The sequence below is a fragment of the Triturus cristatus genome, chromosome 5_2 (assembly GCF_964204655.1).
Source record: "Triturus cristatus chromosome 5_2, aTriCri1.1, whole genome shotgun sequence".
In the NCBI taxonomy this organism is placed as follows: Eukaryota; Metazoa; Chordata; class Amphibia; order Caudata; family Salamandridae; genus Triturus; species Triturus cristatus.
This window is the reverse complement of record NC_140588.1, coordinates 275,524,716-275,548,786: the sequence shown is the minus strand read 5'-3', so window position 1 is coordinate 275,548,786 and position 24,071 is coordinate 275,524,716. Positions and strand designations below refer to the sequence as shown.

Below are 24,071 nucleotides of genomic sequence, written 5' to 3'. Positions count from 1 at the left end.
AAACTTATGACTCCCTCAAAAATAAAGTCATCAGTTGGTTAAATACTCACAGGCCACTTCCACCATTTGTAACTGCTGGTATTCTGATGGTTAGGAGGATTAATTGGCTGGGCAACTCAATTAAAAATTATAAGGGTGATTGCGTTGTGGTGAACTTTAGAAACCCCAAGATTGTGTCATATATTCTTGCTTGGAAGGGGAAGCAGGGAGAGACATCTATTCAACCTCTAGCTCTCTCCTTTTTTTATCCCCCAGCCAATAACCATGTATACACCAAGAATGTTGATGACTGGACAAGGGTGGGTCCATCCTCTCGCAGTCGAAATTATGATAATTCCTGGTTTAACCAGTCTGTAGTGCATGATTTTCCTTACCAAAACAGGTTTAGTCCTCTTGAAGAGGTGGATTAACAGCGAGTCGAAATTACATCTAACGGAGATAAGCGCGAATCCCCTGGTCCAGCCCAGACTGTGGCGACTCCAACTAATGACATCATTTATAATGACCCTTTATCCACTTTAGACAATGATGTCATATCTATTGACTTACCCTGTGTCCGCTCATCACTAAAGATTCTCTCCTGGAATATTGCGGGCCTCCATAACAAGCTTAATTGTCCAGAATGGGGCTCTTTTATAGATCTGCACGACATATGTTATTTTCAGGAAACATGGGCCAGGGTTGATTACCATCGAGCGGGCTTCGCTTCCTTTTCTCTTCCGGCTACCTGGGGAGGTAAGGGCCGACCCTCCGGTGGCCTTTCTATCTGGGTTGCAACCCATTCGGGGTGTACTGCTACTGTCCTGGATACAGGGTCTGATGATGTCCAGGGCTTAATACTGAAATGGCAGGCTAAGACACAAATGGCCCTGATTAATATTTATTCTAGACCGATTAGCTTATCGGCTGAATCAAGGGCTGTGGATGTGCTATCTACGGTATTGTCGGAATTACCTGAGGGTATCCTCTTAGTGGTAGGTGGGGACTTTAACTCCCACTTTGAACCTCTTGAGGGTTTACTAGATGCTATAAACCAGGAGGAGGATGACTTTTGGGAAATTCCACAGGTGGTTGGCCTCACTGTAAGATTTTGGACCCCCCTGGCTCTTCAAATTACTTCCTTATCGCTCGCTCATTCTATTAGAGCATGCAATGGGCGATCCAAATCTGATAACCCCCCGAAGACTACCTTTAATATACCTGGTAGAGAGGCTCAACTTGACTATATCTTCGTCCAGTGCAAGGAATGGAAGCGAGTCCAGGATTTTGAGGTGCTTTCTAGGGGTGAAAGTGATCATAACCCCCTGATCTTGGACTTCGCTCTACCAGATTTGGGTCTGATTGAACCTGTGTCGTACTTGGATAGAATAGACACTCTTGCCCTCTCTAACAACAGACGAAGGGTGAAATGGCCCAAACTGGTTAGTAATCCAGAGGATATTTCCAGAGTATACGTGAGTGTTAGCTCAACTTTGGATGAATTGGTTGGCCTCCTTGACTCTGAATCAACTCCAGATATCAACAGGGAAATCGCTGCACTTAATAATGCACTTTACATAAGCTTATCAAATATTTTGAATCCCCTAGCTCCCTTGAAGAAACAGCAACCTAGAAAGCATTCATGGTTTAATAGGGCCTGTAGACTGGCAAAAGCAGAATTAATGACAGCACTAAAGGCAAATGATAGTAGAGACCTTATTAATTCTAAATGACGTGCTTATCGTTATTTAATCCACCATGCTAAGCTTGAGTGGAGTAGTCAGAACTGGGCCTATCTAACATCTGCTTTGTCGGATTGCGACTCCTGCAGATTTTGGAAAATCGTGACTACTGGTTCGACCGAGATAGACTCTGCAATCAGCCCGAATATTGCCCCACAAGTTTGGGAGGAGCATTTCAGTCTTTTATACAAGCGGCCACTCCCTTAGTACGGTTCCCCCCTGGTTTGAATTGTCGCTAAGTGATAACTGCGCGCTTGATTCAATTAGTTTTACTCTTGTCGAAGTCCAGGCTGCCATCTCGGCACTCCCTGTCGGAAAGGCCCCTGGTCTCGATAAGGTGCCCGGTGATCTTTATAAACATGAAGCAAGAGTCTGGGCTCCCTATCTTTTAACTATATTTAATGGAATTGCTAGGGGTATGAAGATTCCTTCTACTTGGCTGGGTGCGGAGGTGGTCCCAATTTTTAAGAAGGGATCGCCTCTTCTCCCAGCCAACTATCGGCCTATTAGTTTAATTGATGTAGCCCAAAAACTTTTTGCCAGGCTGACTTTGGATCGCCTAATGGATTGGATTGATGAGTTTGAGATCCTGAGCCATTACCAGGCTGGCTTTAGGAAATGTGTATCTACCATTGATCAGATCTTCAGGTTTAATATGCTCTTTTGGAAGACGGTCATGGTTGAGGGCGGATCCCTATATACTGTTTTTGTAGATCTCCGATCAGCATTTGACTTGGTCCCACGCACCAAGCTATGGGCTGTCCTTCGCGATTTAGGAATTCCACCCCCCCTTCTTGACATCATAATTCGACTACACACTGATAATTTTGCCAAGGTTAGATGTGGGAGAGAGGGAAACTTATCATCTAGCTTCCCTGTCAACAGGGGCGTTCGCCAGGGCTGCGTCCTGGCACCTACCCTCTTCTGCCTGTATGTAAATGGAGTTATCCCCTATCTAAGTGTGGTTCCTAATAGAGACGCGCCCAAGCTCGCGGGTGTGGGGATTTCGGCGATTATGTTTGCTGATGACACCCTGCTACTCGCCAAGTCCCCCATGGGCATCCAACGAGTTCTGGACGGTTTCGTCTCTTTTTGTCAAGATAGGGGGCTGGAAATTAATACGACCAAGACAAAGTTTATGATTTTGAATCCCCCTAAAAAATCCCGCCCAAATCCGACCATCGACGGTGTTAGTTTGGAGAGAGTTCGGATGTTCGAGTACTTAGGAGTGACCATAAATGAAAACTTCCTATGGACTCAACACCAGACCAAATCCCAACTAAAATTAACACAGAAAACTGGGGGGATTATAACACTCTGGAATAATTCCTACATAAAACCTATTGGCCCCCCTCTAGAGATCTACAAAGTGCAGGCTAGAGGGGCAGTAATTTATGGCGCGGAACTGTGGGGTCACAATTGCCCGCAAGAAATGGTGGCCATTGAAAATAAATTTCTTCGCCAACTGTCATCCCTTCCTACCAGTACTCCCCTTCTTCCTCTTAGGCTAGATCTAGGAATTAGATCCATCAAGGAGGAACTAGGCCTAAAGCCATTAACTTTTTGGCGGCGTCTTTGGGCAACCCCTGAACTTAATACCTATAGACTAGAATTTTTGGATTTATTGAAGTACCAAACTATACAAAACCATCCCTGGTTAAAATATATTAAGGAAGAGTTTGATAGGTTGGGTTGCCCTTCTCTGTGGATTATAACACGTAAAGTTTTGGTTAAAATGTACCACGAAAGTAACCGGTCGGCTTGGATGGCCTCTGATAATTTGGGTTCCATGACAAGTTCATTCATCTTAATAAAAGATTACTACAAGTTTGAGATAGTGCTGAATGATATTTATCCTTCTACCCTTAGAAAATTATATCTCCAATGGAGATATAATTCGCTTCCAATCCGCGCTCTTACAAGCAGATGGCACCCTCCATCTATTGTTAATTGTCCTTTTTGCACTGACCAGCCCGAAAATGATCTCCATGTAATCCTCTTTTGTCCTTTGTACGCAGCATCTAGGAAAAAGTGGATTGTCCCCCTATGTATAAAATGGGGCTTTAGGAAACACTTGGAAGCATATCGAATACTAAAAACGGATTTATCACCTCTAACCGTTTTTGTTGTTAGCAAATTTCTAGACGCAATGTGGAAAACCAGAAGAAAGTATTTGTAATTTTGAGATTACTTAGTTTCACTTTTTTCTGCTTGTGTTGGGTGACTGGTCGTATTGTCATCTTATGTGCACTGCTAACTTGACAGTATTCATTTTCCGGCTATAAAGTGTATTCTGGTATATATTTTCAATTTTTGATTCTACTATTTGTATTTTCTGTTTATTCTGTGTTTCTCTTTTATGACTCACTGTAGTCGAAATCAAGATATATTAAAGGTAAAGGATAGGAGGAGAACCAGTAAAGCATGTTTCCTGTGAATCCCATTCGGGCCTTCATGGCGTGGATGAGAGTGCGGTGGTTGACAGTATCGAAGACAGTTAAGCACTTCATTATTACCAGGAGGCAGGGGACAGCATTATTTTTTTTTTTTTTTTTTTTGAAAAACCTTTATTGACGTTTCAATCATTTACACGTATGGGCCTACAACCCCCCGGGGCCGGCCGCTAAGCAATCAGAACAATAAAAGCACGTGTAAACACAGGCGGCACCTCGGAGAGCAAAGTCTACAATACAGTATAGTCCGGCCAAGGAGCCGCTCAGGTAGGACACCAGGAGAGAAAAGGTTTTTCATTTTATGATAAAACAAAACAGTAGGATCAGGTGCCAAACAGTTTCCCAACAGCGATAAGGGCTAGGATAAGAGACGCAAGCAGCAAGCAGCAATACATTGAATCAATGGCGCAGACACGGGAAAGTACGGATAGGGAGAAATATCAAAGATAGTTGCGCCTACAGGTCCCCGTACCTAAAGCCCAGCGAGCCCCCCGGAAACTGTGGCACACATTAAGAGCAAGCGATTCACGATAAGAGAGGTGTACCGCGCTGATCCCAGAAAAACAAGCAAAAAGAAACAGAGAAGAAAAAGGAGGCCATGGAAAAAGAGATAAAGACTAAAGAGTCCCCTCCCCCATCCCCCCACCCTGCACCTCTGCGAATGAGTATGGCCCCACCCCCCAGCAGTGTGCCTGTCGCCCTGGAACTAGACCCGAAATATAGAAGAGACAGGGAAAAAAGGAGTAAGAAAGAGCCCCCCCCAGACGGGGGGGGCGGAAGAAATGTAATAAAACTGGAGGAGGGCCTTCAAAACATACCCCCAGCTTCTCCCTCCCGCACGGTGAAGTCTCCCCACGGCAAACAATTAGCAGCACCAAGTTGATCATATCAAAAAAGGAGGGAGGGAGTGGGGAGCATTATGCACCAACTATGCGAATAACCATGAGAGCACGCAACCATGAGTCCGCCTGTCTACTAGGTGACCACTCCCGAAGGATCAGCCTCAGCCTTGACCGCTCTTTGCAATTCTGCCCATGCCTGCCCCTCGACCCAACACCATGTCCGATGTCCCAAGGTACAGGAGTGTCCAAAAACAGTCGGGAAGCGACGCACACAGGTGGGGTGGAAGTCCCTGAGCATCAGCACGGACCGCTTCATGGGTGGGCGTCTTTTCCAGTGCTGCCCCAGGATTTACACTGCACACAAGGTCCAGACAGGCTGAAGCAGTCGAATGAGACACACGCTGCCGGAATCGTCCCTGGGCCGCCAGAGACCGCGCACGGGACAAGGCCTCCATCTGCCGCTCAGGTCCAATACCTCCGGAGCAGATCAAGCCCACAGTTAGCCGACCACACGGTAGCATACTGTCCGGAGTGTCCGGCTGTACACTAATCGCGGGGGGGGCCGCAACATCTTCCTCCTGTGTGCAGTGTGGAAAGCCACTGTGTACTGGTGGACCAGCATGCCGCCACTGTCCCAACGCTGATACCACACCATCTAGCTTCCTCCCCAGGACCCCGGCGCCATGAGCCAAGGAGTAATGAAGGGCACCAAGGGCCTCCAGGAGGTCGCCGTACCCCAGGGCAGCTCTCTCCGATCGCTCTGCCACACTCCCGACCGTCACACCCCCCCAGTCCCGCTGCGTCCCAGCGGACAGGATGGTAGGCTGCATAGTGACAAAATGGCCGCTGGGAAGGCCCGACTCGTATTGGGGCCAGGACCCCGGGACCAACGCCTCAAGGTCCACGTCGCTGAAGACAAGGATCCTGGGGGAGGAACAGATGCAACCGTTGCGCGGTCACGGGCAATAGTCGTCTCCGCCACGGACCAGCTCCCGCAAAAAGCCGGGAGCAGCCCGCAAGGATCAGGGCGAACCAGGGACGGCGTCCGGCCAGCTCACAGTCAAAGGCAGGGGCAAACACCACAGAATCCGAGAATCGCACACCCGGGCATGTCCTCGGTCCGCAGCGCTCAGCAGGGGGGGAGCGACCACAGCAAAATGCAGGCCGAGGGGAGCAACACTCCGGCGGACCGACTCCACCCAGTCACCACAGGCCGCTGTTGTTAAACTGCCGCCCGGCCAAGGCGTCCACTCGAGGTCCCGGCTTCGGGACCGCACGGGCCGCAAAGTTCAATCGCTGATTTCTCCGGCGGTACTGCTGGCAGAAACCTCAGGATCACACGATCGGTTGCCACTTTCGTTTACAAACACGATCGCGTAGCGCAGAATAAGGATCTCATGCAGGATATCCGTGCGGGATGCGGAGGTTCACGGAGCCGGGAATCTACGCTGCCGTCCCGGTCGCCATCTTGGCTCCTCCCCCCGGGGACAGCATTATTGAGTGTGAAGTCTATGATTTGTAAAGTAGCTGTCTCCATGTTGCAGTGTGTTCAGAGGTTGTATTGATAGTTGGATAAGAGATGGTTGGTGATAACGTTATCTTCACGTTTTGCATAGACTGCTTTCCCGATGATCTTGCCAATGAAGGGTAGATGAGTTGTGGGCTAGTAGCTGACAAAGTTGTCAGGGTCAAGTGTCAATTTCTTTAGAAGTGGGAGGATCTGGCATGTCATGAGAACTACAGGAATGATGCTTTGAGTGAGCAAGGCATCAAGAAGGGGTGAGAGACAATCTCCACAGAGCGCTCTGATAAAGGACAAAGGTAAAGTATCATCTTGGCTTGGGAAGTTGCAGATGTTGGTGAGGTTTGTGAGAGACAGGAGTTTGAAGGATGGCCATTATGAGATGCAGTACGGAGATTTTGGTGTCAGAGGGATGCAGACTTAGAGTTGCTCATCTGCTGTCGGTTTTTCTGTATTTTTTCACTGAAGAAGTGCTTGATGGAATTTCACTTTCACAAGGAGTGGGGGCTAGGAGGACCAGGCAGAGGGTTCAAGTAGTGCTTGATTGTTGTGAAGAGTGTTCTGCTTTTGTCTGCAACGTCACTGATGTGTTGGCATGGTACTAGGCTTTGGCTGAAGTGACAAATTGTCTGCGTGTTATGTGGAGAGATTTCATTAGTGTGAGGTCAGTCGGGGTCCTATTTTTCTTCTTTTTACTTTCCTGTCTGTGGATGGACAATTTATGCGGTTGAAGTCTTTGAAGTACCATTTTAAGCAAGTCTCCTAAAAGTCAGGCCTTGCATTATTATGTATTGACTCTGCTACTGCTGGTCTCCTGATTCTGGCTCTTCCCAAACGTCATTACATGTAGAACTCTATTGGTCTAAAATAGCGCCATTGTAGGATGACGCCATTACTAATTTGAGGTCTGGCCCATTCATCTGTCTATTTTATGACTGTGTCTCTTTACAGAAGCATCTGTGATGGTCCTGTACACATCAGACAAGTTTAACACACAATTAGCATTAGCACGGCTTTTCTTGTCAATTTTCTCTAGCTATCCTCTCTACGAAGGTCGCCTGCAAATTTCATAGACCCAACACCAGTTTTAAAATATCCAAGAGGGCACCTGTTTCTCTCAGATGTTCGTGCACCATTTCTGCTTTTATGCCACGACATAAAAAAAATCCCACAGCACTTCCACCCTTTTTTTCTTCAACCTTATCCTTTCTGGATCAGGAACATCCTGGTATGGCTATTTTCAGCTCTTGCCTCTCTTTGCACCACGTTTCTTTAAAATGCAGTTTGTAGGGTACATTTACTAAGTTTAAGCACCGTTTTTGTGTCACAGAAGTGACGCAAATTGAAGCTAAATATTTTTTTACTCATTTACTTTCCAGCGCTAAACTTGTTGGCACTGTAAAATCACTTGAAGTTAGTGCAAAGCAGTGCATAGAGCTGCTTTGGAATGCTTAGCGCCAAGGGGACGTACCATGGGTGGTGCATGGGCATTCTCATGCAACCACCCAAGGTTTCTGACGCTAAGCCCTATTTACTTAACAAAGTAGACAGCATTTAGCATAGGAAAATAACGCCCATTTCAAATAGACGCTATGGAGGAGAAAGGCTTTAATTTCTCCTTTCTTTTCTGACTGTATGTGTGTTGCGGTGTACAGCATACATACAAAGTGGGAAAAAATGATTAAAGTTAGTTAAAGCATGGTATTTTGTACAAGAAGGGTATCATTGCAGTACAAAACCTATGCTAGACATAAGCAGACACCCTTGCACTATAGTGTAAAGGTGTGTCCGTGGCGCATGGCAGCCTATTTCTGCGCCGGCGCTAGAAAGAGGGGAGGAGTGTGCCATATTTTTGTAAATATGGTGCTCTCCTGCTCTCACCTTCTCATGTAGTGCAGCATTTGCGGCTGCCGCACTGCCCTCCATAAGAATCTAGTAAATCTGCCCCTGAGGGTTGATGGTCCAAAAGCAAAGATACCAGTGTACCTCTCCGCATACTGTTCCATGTGAAGCCAGAAAATGGAACAGCTCTGGACTATGGTGATGGTGTAATACATACCAGTCTAGCCACTCTATTTCCCAAATTTGATATATATACCTTGTAGAGGAGCACAAAGTGGCAACTCCCACACTTCTGGTGGTTAGCCGTCAATATCACCCACTCTTTATCCTTGTCCTCCCTTATATTATTACTTTGAGATATGCAGAAAAGAGATTTGCAGTCGGGTGACAATAACCTGCCAGTTTCAGCTGGCCCTTTGGAAGCCGGGTAAAAGAAAGGCTCCAGCACTGATGCCCTGTTGCCTCACAATGCAATAGACAGTGGTGTAGCAAGGAGGGGGCGTGGTGGGGGGGTTGTCCGCCCTGGGCAGCATGAGTTTTGGGCTTCACACGCTATCATATGCCATCTCGGGGCGGCAGCTGCCCCCCCACTCCTCAATGTGTTTGCCACCAGGGGGCGGCAAATGGACAAAATACTCACCCATCCCCCCGCCCTTCACTGCGTCGCCGCGGGCGGCAAACGCTGAGACCGCCACGGGCACCCATAGAGCTAGCTACGCCACTGGCAATAGATAAGAAATTCTATTCCGAAGCTCTGGGCTTGAGTTTCACACCTCGAAATGCAGCTTTACGCCTGGCCATGCGTGCAGTCCCTGTGGACTTGAATGGAGTCTCTCACTTGTGAATGATCAATTTTCCTGGACGCTATCAGTATTTGCCGCTGGCCTTTGAGACCTCTAACCGGGACAGCCTGGGATTCAAGGTTTCTTACTAAAGTGGGCAGAAGTATCAAAGAATCTGAAAGGCGGTCAGCATAAAGTCAGAACTCGATTTTTTCAGGATGCTTGAATTGTCTTCAATTTTAAAAAAAACTGTAGCACCTTCCAAAGCGATTTGGTACCTTGTTTCGCACTAACACAGATACGCACATATATAAATATATGCCTTTTCATTTTATTTTGCAACATAGCTGTCATTTTGGAAGCGATGTTTGTATGAACAATTCTTTTATGAATAAATCCCATTATGAATTATGAATTATGAAAATCCACATAGAAGAATCCAAAAAAAGAATTTTTTGAATAACATTAGATGAACTACAATAACCTTTCTGTAAGAACTTATTTTACATAGAACATGCAGTTTAACCACCCTCATCCATACTAGCACTAACCCAAACCTTAAACCTAGTGCTAACACAAATTCTCAACCTTTTACTTACTCTTACCCTAACCCCATTTCTAGCCCAACCCCTATTTCATTTAGCTACCATCACCCCATTAAACACCTGTACTCATATTTTTATATCGCATTGTTTTTGTTTGATGATCAATAAACATTTTTTTCCATGTTATTTTTTTTTTGACAGTGGCCTGAGAAGTGACATTTAAAATAACTCTTTTGGTGGTTTCTTCATAATGATATGAGTTAATGAAATCATTTTTGATTTTATGCAGAGGTTAATTTGTAAAAAATAAGTGCCAGGGCTCTCATCAGGAGGTAGCTGCTACCAGCCCATTTCTCCTGTTAGCGCTGCCTAAAACAGAAGCCATATAACCCTACAAGTGGGGAGGGGATGTGGTGTAATGACCAGAGCTACTGACCTCAGAGCTGCGGAACCAGGTTCGAGTCTCAGCATCGGCAACATCCTGTGATTCTTGGCGAATCATTTAATCTCTTTGTGCCTACCAAAAATGAATGTGTCCTTAACTGGTGGTGCAAAACCACCGGTGTAGATGATTAAGTGCCGGTGTTGAGCACTGGAAACCACCGGCTCAAATCATGCACTGGAGATATGAAGTCCTCAAATTCATCTTTCTGTATGCCTTATTTTGATTATGAGTCACATCAATCAAACGTAATCCCCTCTAGTAGGACGGTTTTAATCTTAATGGTTTGTCAACTTCCCATGTTTGAAGCATTGCCAACTTTATAGATTTCAAAGCTGACAAACGTGTTTTTAATTCAGATAAAAGGACACTGCCCTAAAGAGTGAGTATTCCCACTCCTGTGAAGGTCTTTTGAATGTGTGACTCGCCAGACAGATAGTAGCAGTTCCCCTCAAGTGGCATAGACAACTTACCAAACGCTGAAAGTTGCAACCCGGGACTTCAGGCAGAGGGGAAAGAAAAGTACATGACTCATCGAGTGATGGCCACTGTGTTTCCTAGCTTTCACTCGGGAGTGGCAGACATGGTTGCAGTGCTTAATTTGTAATAAAATTAATGACAGGGCCCTCCTGAGGTAGCCACCACAGCTTGCACTACACATTGCCCCTGCCAGCGCTGCCAATGACATTACCAACACAACTACTAACCATCACTACAAAACCCCACTATACCTCACACAAAAACTTGTACTATCTGGTGGCTCCAGGTCTTCTAGAAGTGCCAGCACCCTTCTGCTGAAGACGCAGAAATTCCGTAAAACAAAAACGTATAATCAAGACTTCTCAGGTATCGCACCAAGAATCTGGAACTCCCTGCCTCCAGAAATCAGGACGATCCCTTCTACAATTATTTTCAAAAAGGAAGTTAAAGCGCTTCTGATAAACAAATTCTCGTCCTAGAATCCATTTGCCTTATACGCACTCAAAAACTCGTCTCCTCTCTGTTTTTCCTGTGTTTTACCTGTCTTTTATTGTATTTTATCGGATGCACTTTTGTACTCTTTGTATTCTCAGTTTTCCCCCAGCTCCCCCTTTATGACTTTGTAACATGCTCCCTTGATTCTTGTTCCTTTATTCTCCATGGCTTTAGACTGTTTATGATTATGTATGCCATGCTGACATAGAGTTTCCCTGCCCTAGCACTTCTGACCACCCTGTTGTTTGGTTTTTAGGTCTCCTCTCTTTTCCGTTCACCTGTAAAGCGCTCTGATATCCTCATGGGTCTTGTTCGCACTATATAAAACTTTTAAAATAATATAAAAATAAAATAAATCACACTCCTACAAGTGTGACTATTCAGGCTATTAGAGGTCCCCAAAGCTTTAAGAATGGCGTGATCGGTAGGTATTAGTCATTTTTAATGTATACTGAATTAATAAGGCTGTTCTTATCTCTAAATTAGTCCAACAAAGCTACCATGCGGCAGACTGTCATAGGTCTAGGTGTTGACAATTATGTGCCGGTAGGTAGCACCGGAAACCACCGGCTCAAATTAAGCACTGCATGGTTGACAGCAGGGGGCATATTCCTTGCACGCACAAGTCCTGAGTGACTTTCAGACACTGAGAACAGATCAGAGATGGGTGATAAAATAACCTTGTCTATGGTAAAGATGGAAAACTTGACCTATCTTCATGAAGCTAAGATTTTTCAATCTCGCCCAATTACGCGGATGAAGTTGAAAATGTGCACACTCTTATTCACAATCTCTCTTATTCACTCTCTCTCCCATTCCTTCCACTGTTCTGCAATCTCACCACACGCCTTCAGATGTATGTAATTTCCCAGCTGCCTCGTTGTTCACCGCCTTCTTTGTTTGTGCTCTGCCTTCCTCTTAGCAGGACTTTAGTATAAATCGCTGCCCGTAGCAAAGTTGAACTGAGAAACACGACATATGTGGCACCACGTGGATGAATTAATTAATTTAAACCATGTTAAATTAAGGAAATCTGATTATCTGTACAAAACAATGAGGACATGCAAAATGTGATGCTTTCATGTTTTGCACAATCGAAATTTAGAGCCATTGCTCTTTCGAACATGTCAGTAAAAAACAATATTAGAAGCATGGAGACACTAGCTGGCTAAGGGCACTCATGTGTTACTCATGGCACTTTTATCCCTCTGGCCAGGGCCGCTGGAATTATGTGCTTCAGTGGCTGGAGCGTTTCCGCATTATTTTGGATTTTCTGCATGTGCTGCATAATCCACAATCTGCAGCATAATTTGCAGATTTTAACAAAAAATAATTGTTTCTAGCTCAGAATTTAAAGTTACTAAAAACGGTGCCACATATGTTGTTGCTCAGTGCCAGGCACTTTGCAAAAGTTAACTGGCCACCTTTCAGTTGCTTATTGCTGTATTTAGGTGAGATCATCGCCGAGACTGTGTTAATATCTGTTAAAAAAATTAAACAATGCAGCCGCAAATTATTCCACATTTGGTGCATAATTTACTTTTTCTTGCTGTACAATAAAGTCAGCAAAGCGGCATAATGTATACCTCCCCTGCCACCCAATTTCTGTAGCCCTACCTATACCAAACAGTGCAGTTAACTTACTAACTGGCATGTCTAATTCAAGAGGGGTAGGTGACGAGTTGGGCCCTTTGGTATGTCAATGCCATTCTTAGATACCCATTAGAGAATGTTAACATGCCATAAAGAATATGATTGAATAATTCACAGAATTCTTGGATCTCTATCTAGCAGTTTCCTTCCTATTTGCGGTGGGCAGATTTTGTTTGAAAACTTGAAGTCAGCCTGTTCAGTACTATACCCTGGATATTGACATACGTTTCAACAGATCCAATACTGAGCAGATTACTGATGGGATCACAGGAAGGATACCCCTTCACAATATTAAATGTTTACTTTAACATCAAGTTATCCATGGTCCACCAACAGTGCTTAATTTAAGCCGGTGGTTTCCAGCACTTAATCAAAACCAGCGCTTTTCATGACCACCAGTTAAGGACACATTCATTTATGGTAGTGATTTTCCCAGAATCACAGATGGTGAAGCGACGCAGAGACTCGAACCTTGTTCCCCAGCTCCAAAGTCAGCAGCTCTGGCCATTAAGCCATGTCCTCTCCCCACTTTCATGGTTAGTAGTTGGTTCTGTTTTAGGCAGCGCTAACAGGAGAAATGGGCTACTGCAAGCTCCCTGCTGACCAGGGCCCTTGCTCTTATTTTTTTACAAATTAACCACTGTCCACCTCGTAAGTACATGTTTTCATCAAATGGATCTTCACGTGGCCAATCGCAAACCAACAATGAAAAACTTTGGCCTATTCTTGCAAAACTATATATATGCAGGGCTCCCTTCATGCCCAATTAAAAGATTAGAGCGACAAGGAAACGCTGTGGTGCTACCTACTTTCAGACAAATAGAAAAGAGACAAGCTCAGTCATGCTAAAAGACCTCTCCAGTAGCTCCCCGTCAGAAACAGATTTCTGTGAGCTCTCACGACTGCTCGGTTGAGCTAAGTCCCTGTCACTGGCACATGGCCTGGCGTGCAGGTCACGAGTTTGAACCCTTAAAGAGCCAACGCCGCCTTTTTTCCTGCTGATTTTGACACATTTTGAGCTCCATTAAACTGGAACAGGGTGGTATTAATGAAGGAGGTCTGAGAGGTCTTTAGCCGTTTTTAACAGTTATTACAAACACCCCCCTCACACCCAGATCAGGTACTTTAAGGAGAAGCGCCCATAGAAACCCAGCCACAAGAGTTTATCAGAAAGTTGACCTATGACCTATGGAAGCACATCAAGGTGGAACTGATCACATGGAACTCATGCAGCCCTATGTCAAAATATATAGTTGAAACATATAATTCTGCCAAAATAGAATGCGCAAAATATCAACTGCAACAATATTGTGTACATATAGATACATAGATAGATAAATATGTACATGCATATATAATATATATAGATATATATATAGATATATATATACATGTGTATGTTTGTTGCTCTTAACTATACATCTATGTAACTTGAAGATATATATACATGCATCATTTCAAGGTACATGCATATGGCATTAATAATAATACATCTATGTTCACCTTTATAAACTTCTCTCCATGATATCGTGGTGCTTAATATTTCGTTTTGGGAAGACAATATTAAAAACTCGAAATTTCGATACAGCACCACTGCACAGGGAAGATGGGCAGAAGCTGTAGATGGACACCGACTGTGCATTTGAACTCGCATTTCTGTTCTTTAATGTACTGTGCCGATCTAAAAAGTGAAAGTGACAACTCTAAACCAAAATCTGATGGCCGGATCAGTAGATCTGTTAACGCACTGAACCAGCTCATTTCTGTACATTAAGCACAGTATCACACACATTTAGTCCCAATACATCTTCAAAATGACACCTACCCAGTAACAAAGACTTACCCCACCCATGACCCGACAACCTTTCTGTGCCAACTGTTTTTACTTAACTTAATGCACGGTGGATGACAGATGAGTAAACGAATTGAGTATACATGAATGAATGTATGAATGAATGAATTAATTAGAAACCGAAAAAACAAGAAACATTTGGTAGTACAACCCAACAAATTGAATTGCCTGAAGGAGTGTTCTGGCTGAAAGGGTTTCTTTTTTGGTTTTTTTATCCTTACAGAAAGTTACTTTGTTTCACTCAGTGCAGGTGTTAACAGGAAACCTGCTCCTTATGTGGATCCGTGAATCTGCCAACTACAAATTGCACAACTGAGACTCATGGACTCATAACCAGCGCACTAGTAGGTCAGGGCATAACATTAGTGCTGGGTAGCTGTGTTTCCACGCATGGTAATCTTTATTAATGGGGAATAGTGGGAGCAAACAGTTTACAACCACGTTGGCCATTTATCACCCCTTGTGCACTGTTTTTCCCATGGGTTATTTGCACTAGTTTTAGCACTGACTCATGGATCTGCTCTTATATTCTTGTGACTTCCCTTGGATGCATTCATGATGATGCAAATGGCTTTAAAACAGGGGCACAGCTTTCAACAGCCCAGCAGGTCCAGTGGCACCGAGCCCAGTGATTTAAGGGGACCACCGCATCTCAATTATATCCGTTTTTGACAACCAAACCATGGGTTGGGGCACATTGTCCTTGCCTGCAGAAGGGCCCATAATGCCCTTGCTAGGCCACTGTTTTTGAGCAGACCTGGACACGGACTGACGTCGAGCCCATTGAGTGACTTCAGATTCCTGCGTCTTTTGGGTTTGTTACACGAGCACCTCCAAAATTATATATTCCAATGTCTTTTTAAGACATTAAAAGATTCAGTAAATTACTCAATTCAAAAGTGTCTACTATCTACCGCATCAGAGATAATTTTAACCCTGGTATTACCTCGGTTAGCCTACCAAATTGAAAGGATATATAAAGCAGTGACGCTATGTCTTAAAAAGTGGCATGCTTGTGTCAAGAAAACCATCATTTGTAAGTTACTCTGAGGGAAATACATACAATGAGAAGAAGAACTTGATATCTACCATTGAAATATTTTTTGTAACGTAGAAAGGGGTAGAGGATTGGCTTACTGTAATTTAACCAAGTGAGTTTTCCCTAGTGCATAAAAATACATAATTATAGCTTGCGAAATCTTCTTGTTGATTGGTTATGATATACTAAGGAAGGGGAAGGCTGAGTCTGGTAAGTTAGAGTCTGATATTGGAGTATTGGATGTAGTTGGGTAGAGGAGGTTAGTATGGGTTGGGCTGTGGTATAGCATTGTATGGTAGGACATAAAATGGAACAGAATAACTGCCTTGACATGACATGATGGCATACATTTAGTTTATAACACCAATACAGTAGGGAGCTGTATATCACACCAGTCATGTAATTTTTTCAGTAATTCGACTCACTCAATCTTCTTAAAGCACTCGCCACCACCGGCCACATAGTGCTCGCCCGATTGCAGGTCCTCCAGTGACTTGACGCGGTGTCCAGCGCGGGGTGTGTAGATATTCCTCACAGCCCCACCGAAAGGACCTCCAACCCCACCGGATAGCTCCCGCAGGAAGACTTCGAAGCTGCCCACCTTTTTCTCGTGGATGAGCATACGGCGACCACGGTAGAAGGGGTCTCCGTTGCGGAATACTGTCACACTCTTCACCGCTGGCTGCTGCGACAGGCTAGGGGCACGGGTCCCACCATTCATGGCCATCTCTAAGCCAAGTCTATTCAGCCCGCCTTTAAAAGTCCACCTGCAGACACAAGGCTCTGCGATCCTTTGGGGGTCAAGATTGAGAGCAACTTTAGAGAAAAAGGAAGTGATCAGGCAGCAGACGCACAGGTGTGCAACTCCTCTGAAATTGTGACTTAGCAAGTAGCAGCTGTTCAATTCACTTACGAAACTAACAGTATTACCTTAAAAGTGCTATAGTCGGAAGGGAAACTTCTGTTTATTTAAATGTTGCTGTAATCATAAAGAAATTCAAATAATGGTTGAGGGCAAAGTCCAAACGGCCACTGGAAATCTTCACAAAAATAAAAGAAATTAAACCAAACTGCATGTGAATAGAATCTTCACAAAAATAAAAGAAATTAAACCAAACTGCATGTGAATAGATGGGTAGATTTAAACAATACAGTTTAAGCACCTGGTTAGTTAGGGGTGGCAGGCGGAACTAGAGAGAACCAGCGAGAAGTGTTATTAAATATTAAAAATAAAGTATAAAAACAATAAATAAGTAAAGAGATCCGTTCCTCACTGCTCTCACTGGAAATGGGAAAAACACACCCCCTTTGAATGATAATAAATGTATTTTTCGTTAAGGGTGGTTTGATGAGAAAGGTGACTATAAAGGAAGATGGACTGTTTAGTTTGAGTTCCTTTTCTAGCGATTTCTAAACCGATCCATCAATCCATAAAGCTTTTTTCGTTTTTGTCTTGAATAGGTCACATCCACAAAAGAGCATCCAAAAAGCTCGACTTATAAACGTGATTTGTGAAAACAGTAAAAAAAAATGAAAAAAGTCAAAGCTCCCCTGATTTATAGACAGACGCGGGGTTCGCAGAAGTGCGGGCAGCCCGGGAGAGGCATCTTTAAAAAGTACGGCAGGCGAGAGGTCCAGAATAGTAGCCGCGCGGACGGGTGTTGTGGGGCAGGTCCTGAGAGGCTAGCGATGAAGGGGAGGTTTGCCCGCGCGCGGTGCTGGCACGGCAGGTGCTGGACTCCGTCGGGCGGCTGCGGGAGGTGCTCAGCGTGTGCCTCTCCCCGGCTCCGTCCTGTGCCTGCCTCTGCTGGGGGAAGGAGGCGCGGGCTGTTGCTCGGGGAGCAGCTCCCAGAGAAACTTTTGTTATTTTTTCCGTCTCCGTAGCAACCCCCTCGAGGCTGCCGCTCGAGCAGGAGAGCTTGACGGAGCTTCTCCGGCAGCACTCCACGGACCTACTCTGTGGGTAGAAGCAGGGCAGGTGACGGCTCTGCGTCGCCTCCTCCCCTCTGACCCAGGAGGGTGCCTGTCACCTGAGCAACCGGCAACGCCAGGAGAGAGGTGTGAACGGAAGGCCGCAAGCGGGGGGCAATGCAAACACTCCCACTGGTACAAGCATTCGTCTTCTCCATCCTCTTATCTACGCAACTCCAAGGACGCTGCATGTACCAGACAGAGAACATTCCAACATAGCCAGGCACCGCAAAAAATGTCTTTCTGGAATGGAAATTTGGCTGGGGAAAATGTTATCCTATGATATTGTCAAAGTAATGTTAAAATTAATCGAACCACTACTGTTGTTCTGATGCCTATAATTCCACCGGTTTTAGCTTTTCTGTGCCATTACAGACTTGTATCACAGTTGGTCAATCTTAATACTTAGGACAATATTATTAAAGGGAATATATGTTTCGGTTTTCTGGGATTTCCAGTGGGCACATTATTTTCTGATAATTGTTATTATTCTGGCACCTGATTGTCAATGGTATTGCCCTCTGCAACAGTATTCTTGTAGGACATTTTTGTGCCGTGCAGTAAGTACTGTGAGTATCTTTGTACATTACTCTCTGAGACATTATTCCACTACCTAAGAATTTTATGGCGAATTCGTATGGTGCATAGTTCTCACGGCGCATTATAATGCTGAAATATCATTCACTCCATGGCATCACATTATTGACACAATTTTCTGATTTCCATATTTTCCATAGGATGCAACATTTCTTCACAGTATTATGAGCATTTTCTTAGTCAGTACTGACAGAGTGGTTTTATAAACGCAAATTAATGCAAGTAATGCGTAGAAATAACATGTAGGCCTAAAACAAGAAGTCACATTTTTAAAAAGGCAAATGGGAAGGGAGTCGTACGCTGCGACCCAAGGTGGCCGCCGCCTGACGGAGCTACGCGCCGCACTGAGCCTCTGGGTCCGATTTCTGCGTTGCCAACATCGTTTTTCGGCGCTTCTTTGATGTATTCCTGAAGCGGAATACCAACGCTGTGGGAGGCTGCTTTTCTTAATGTCTGCATCCTGACAATGCCTCTGTTTTCTCTCAGGTGACTCTCTGGGGCTTTGCGGCCGCCATTTTGTTTTTTCTCCCATGCATGGTTTTTACCTCAGCTCTTCAATATTATGCGCCCTGGGCTGTACTTTTCTTTTCAATATTTCTCCAATTTTTGGTGATATTTCCTGAGCATTTTCTCTTCATCTGAAGATCTCATTCAATATTCCATCATTCAGACTCTGCTTTTAAAACTTGCGTCACTTATTTTCTCCTGCGCTACATCCTGTTTCTTGATCTGTAACTGTGCTGTTTCATGGGTTGGAGCAAGAAGTTACTTCATTCCTCTAACAAGCTTAACCCTAGCGACACAGTACTTTCTTCCATCTCCGCAACAGTTAGTATTTTTTCTTCGTAATCTTCTGAGGCATTTCCTCTAACGACGTCTTCAAGTCCTTCAGCTTCTCCAAATATGGGGTCCAAAACCCAACCACCATCGTCTACTGTCAAACGTTTTAAACAGGATCCTCCCTCTCCCCCCAAACCTGCCTCTCCTGTTTCGCTGGATATAGTCCTGGAGGAAATTAGAGCTTTCAGATCATTTATTGAGGATACTAACTCTTGTTTGCAAGCGATGGATAATAAATGGTCAGCTATGGATTCTCGCCTCACCATGGTGGAACAACAAATCAGCGAAGTACAGGATTCGTCCTCCAGAATTTCATGTTTGGAGAGGGAGGTCCTGCAACTAAGAAGAGCTTCTGAAGATCTTGAAAATAGAAATCGCCTGAACAACATTTGCCTGTATGGTCTTCCTGAGAGTCTTGAGTGTGATGATCCGGTATCGTACTTCACCTCCTTTCTTCCACAACTCTTGAATCTTCCTGCTACTACCAAATTGAATATTCAACGAGCTCATAGACTGGGTCCACGTTTATCTTCTTCTTCTGCTCCATCCAAACCCTGTGTAATGATTCTCCTATTTCTCCAATTCACAGATCTTCTACAGGTTCTCAACGGTGCTAAAGCCATGAAGTAATTGAACTGGTTGGGCACCAAACTCTTTATCTCTCAGGATGTCTCCTCGTCCACTGCCAAGCAACGCAAAGAATTCCTGGATCTTCGCCCCGCTCTTCAGTCCTTGGGTGCTTGATATGGCTTATTCCACCCATGCTTATTTAAAGTCACCTTCATGAATAAAACTTCTACATTTGAAGGCCCTGCTGACCTTAGGAAATGTATCCATTCTCATTCGTCTTCTTCGATGGAGATCGCTGGTCCTTCCCAGAATACTTGACTCTATTTGTATTTTTTGGATTCTTTACTTTTTGTTCAAGGCTATTTAGTTCCATGACATGTTATTTATGTAACCTTTTGATTCTTATTAAAGGTTCCTTCGACTCCTTACTGTTCCTGCCTCCCCTCCCACCCCTGAGTATGTTTCCTTGATACTCTGGTGTGGTGTGTTGCCTCTGTTGGGTGTGCCGTCCCTGTTGTCCATTGCCACCTCTCACCTATTCCTTGTGTTCCCCCATATTGGTATGTATTACAGTCGCTTTTTGACATGTACTGTCTCTTCTTACTCTTCTCTTTTTTCCCTTTTTCCTCTTTATTCTTTGGTGTCTTCCTTTCCTTTTTTCTTTTGGTGTCCCTTTATTATTTTCTCTTCATATTCTTCTCTTCACCTCGTTACCTGGCATTTTCTCTCACTCCATTCCTTTTTCTCCTTGTGACTTTTCTTTCTGTACTTTCATTTCAGTGTACTCTTCTTCTTTATTTATTTTTTAATTTTCATTCTTTTTGATTATTATCTCACTGATGAACGTATTGTTCTATATATATTGTTGATCTTTTCTCATTCAGAGTTATTTCTTGGAATGTGAAAAGTTTCATTAACTCAATTAAGCGACAGAGAATATTATCTCATCTTGCTTCTTACAATCCTGACTTGGTTTTTCTACAAGAGACCCATCTCACAGAATCCGAAGCCTTAAAATTAAAAAAGGGCTGGGCTTGTTTTGTCTTAGTCTTCCCCACTCTATCTGAAAAAAATGGTGTTATCATTTTGTGTCATAAAAAATTGAAATGTAAATTTATCACCCAAGAAACTGACACAGAAGAGCGATGGATTTTAGTCAAGTTGCTTATTAATAACATTTCTTTGACCGTATAATGTTTATGACCCTACGCAACCAGACTCTTCCTTTTGGACTTCTATTACACAAAAATGTATGCAATTTAGAGATTATTTTTTTATTCTTGGAGGCGATTGCAATCAAGTTGTTGACCCTTTTATTGACAGAAAATCACAGGTATGTTTTACCCCTCATAAATCCCACAAACAATTTCTTCACTCGATCTCGCAAGCTCATCTTGTTGATACATGGAGGCTTTCCCATACTGACACTATTGACTTTTCCTTCTTCTCTCCTCCTCATAACTCTTTTTCCCGCATAGATTATATCTTCCTTTCCCAATCTCTTTCTCAAAATCTTATCTCTTCCTCAATTGAACCCATTGTTATCTCTGATCATGCTCCGATTGTCACTGATTTTGATTTGCTACCTCTGCAGCCTAGATCTTCTAGTTGGCACTTTAAAAACTCCCTTTTGCTAGATCCTCTCTTTTCCTTTGCATTTACTTCCTTTGCCGAAGAAGTTTTTATTCTAAATGATAATCCCAATACTCCTTATCATATAATTTGGGACTCCTTTAAAGCTACTGCTCGAGGTTTCATTATTGATTTTGTTTCCCAAAAAAAGAAACGTTTCAGCCAACAACACAAATCTTTACTTGCAAATATCAAATCCTTGGAACACACATTTTATACTTCTCCTTCAGACTCTATTATCCAAGAACTTGTTTGTGCTAAATTTCAAATTAATAAAACTACCACTGATAATGCTTCATCTATACTTCTGCGTAGCAGCGCTTGCTATTATGGTGGCCGTAATAAAATGGGTAAATTGCTAGCCAATTATCTTAAATTTCGGAAAGATCGTATTCTAATTGATTCCATATTTTCTTCCGATGGGAAACCTATTCATTAAGATGCAGATATCCTTGATGAATTTATGTTGTTCTATAAAGATTTATGTACCTCAGAATTCCCTCCTTCTGTTTCTTCTATTCAATCTTATCTTGCTTCTATCCCCCCTTCTAATGATTCTCTTAATTTCTCTACCCTTAAATCGGACCAATCTCTTGTAGAAATTTCTTCTGCCCTGTCAGTTCTAAAGAAAGGTAAATATCCTGGTCTAGATGGCTTCACGGTCGAGTTCAATCTTCATTTTTCTGCTTTCTTACTTCCTAAACTCCTTCATCTTTTTCATTGCTTTTCTCTCTCTAGCGTGGCGAGTGGTACTTTCCAAGACACTACAATATGTTTGATACACAAATAAGGTATAGATCCTAAGTATTGCAAAAATGATCGTCCCATAGCCCTTGTCAATGTTGATTATAAAGTATTTGCTAAATTAATCGCTTTGAAGTTAGAACCCCTTTTGCCTTACTTGGTTAGTAAAGAACAATGTGGCTTTGTTAAACGTAGACTTACCTTGGATAATTCTCGATTATTTCTTAATGTTTTAAACAAAATCCCTCTCTTTCCACTTTCCTGGCAGCTATTTCCGTTGATGCGGAAAAAGCATTTGATAGGGCAGATTGGTCCTTTTTATTATTTCATACCCTTAATTGGCATGGTTTCGACCCTAAAATAATATCCCTCATCTCCTTGTTATATTCTATTCTATTTCTCTCTACAGCGTGGGTTCCGTCAAGGTTGTCCCCTCTCCTTTTTATTCTAGTTCTTGATCCCTTATTGTCTTCAATTCGCAATAACGATTCTATCTCCGGCTTTTCTTATGGGGACCACCATTTAAAACTTCCGGCGTATGCTGATGACATTTTACTTTTTATCTCCAACCCTGATTTATCTATTCCTGCATTATTACATGAAATTTCCTCATTCTCCTTAGTCTCGGGCTATAAGAATAATGTGGATAAAACTGAAATCCTCCCCCTCACAAAATTTTGTACACATCACTCTTTTTCCTCCACTGGTTTCTTGTGGAATAGTTAAAAAATTAAATATTTAGGAATATAGTACTCTAATTCTATACCTTCCTCAGTCACACTTAATGTGACTAATGCTTTGCCCATATTGATAAGTTACTTTCCTCTTGGAACCCTTTATTTCTTTCATGGTGGGGACAACTTGATTCCATTAAAATGATGATTACTCTTATCCTACTTTATATTTTCTCTATGCTTCCTGTTTTTATCCCTTCTTGTTATTTTAAAAAGATAGACTCTCTTCTTTCCAAATTCCTTTGGAATGGTAAAAAGTCTAGATTGCCCTTATCATTTCTTCGGAAAACAAAATCCAACGGTGGAGTCAATTTTCCGGATTTTCGGAAATATCATAAATCCTTTACCCTTCGTCAAGCCTCAAAATGGTTGCTCACTGTTTCCTCCTCCTTCACCCCCTTATGGCTTACTATTGAGCGTTCTTTGCTTCTACCTTTTTCTCTGAAGGAAATTTTGTTTTTTTCTGCCAAAACTCCTCAGACTTCTCTTCCTTTATCTAAACATACATGCTCCTTAATAAAACCCCTTACTCAACCAGCAATTAATTCGAAAGAATCCTTTTTATGTTCCCCTTTATGGCACAATTGTCTTATTACTATTGATAATAGACCTTTCTTTTGGAAATCCTGGAGGCTGTGGGGAATAGTTTGGGTCAAAGACCTATTTGATGGTATATCCCCCTGTTCATTTCCTCAATTTCAATCTACTTTTAACTGCCCTCGTTCCTTCTGGCACAGATTCTCTTCTCTTATGATGATCATTCTTGACATATATTACTCTCTTCCTTCTATTCCTTGATCCTCAGAAGACAATTATCTTCTTAAGATTCTTGTTACCCTTCCTAAGCACATTCTTCTCCCCGATCCTTCTCGCCCTAAGAGTAAATTGAAACCTTCATGGGAATCTGATCTGGGCTGTGATTGGAGCATCACTTTTTGGGACAAATTCTGGAGACGATCTCTCAAAATTTCTAGATCCACCTCTCTCACTCAATTTATGTTTTTCTTATATCACAGACTTTATTTTACCCCTACTACTATTGCTAATTTTTCTCATTCCACTAACACGAACTGTTGGATTTGTGATCCCCCTCTGCTGATCTAATGCATCTTCTCTTCTCCTGTCCCACTGTTATTGCCTTTTGGAAGAAAATTTGGTATTATATCTCTCTTATATTTAAGGTCCGCCTTCCTTTTTCCACTATAACCCTCTTCTTAGGATGTTTATTAGACTCCCTAGATCTTCCTTTGCATAACCATGGTCTTTTTGACCTTATGCTAGCCCTAGTCTTTCAACAAATTACACTTAATTGGTA

The 24,071-nt window shown here is 43.1% G+C and overlaps 1 protein-coding gene across 2 annotated transcripts in view; it reads right to left on the bottom strand.

Annotated features, from left to right (window-relative positions):
* DCDC2 (doublecortin domain containing 2) overlaps nucleotides 1–24,071 on the bottom strand; it is a 568,433-nt gene that overhangs the window by 475,672 nt on the left and 68,690 nt on the right. The window contains exon 1 of one of the 2 annotated variants that reach the window (XM_085607043.1): nucleotides 16,094–17,600. The exons of the other annotated variant lie outside the window; for it this stretch is intronic. Coding sequence (XP_085463169.1) covers nucleotides 16,094–16,395 — 302 coding nt within the window. The 5' untranslated portion in view covers nucleotides 16,396–17,600. Of the gene's footprint in view, nucleotides 1–16,093; nucleotides 17,601–24,071 lie in introns of those variants that run through there. 2 annotated transcript variants of the gene reach the window in all.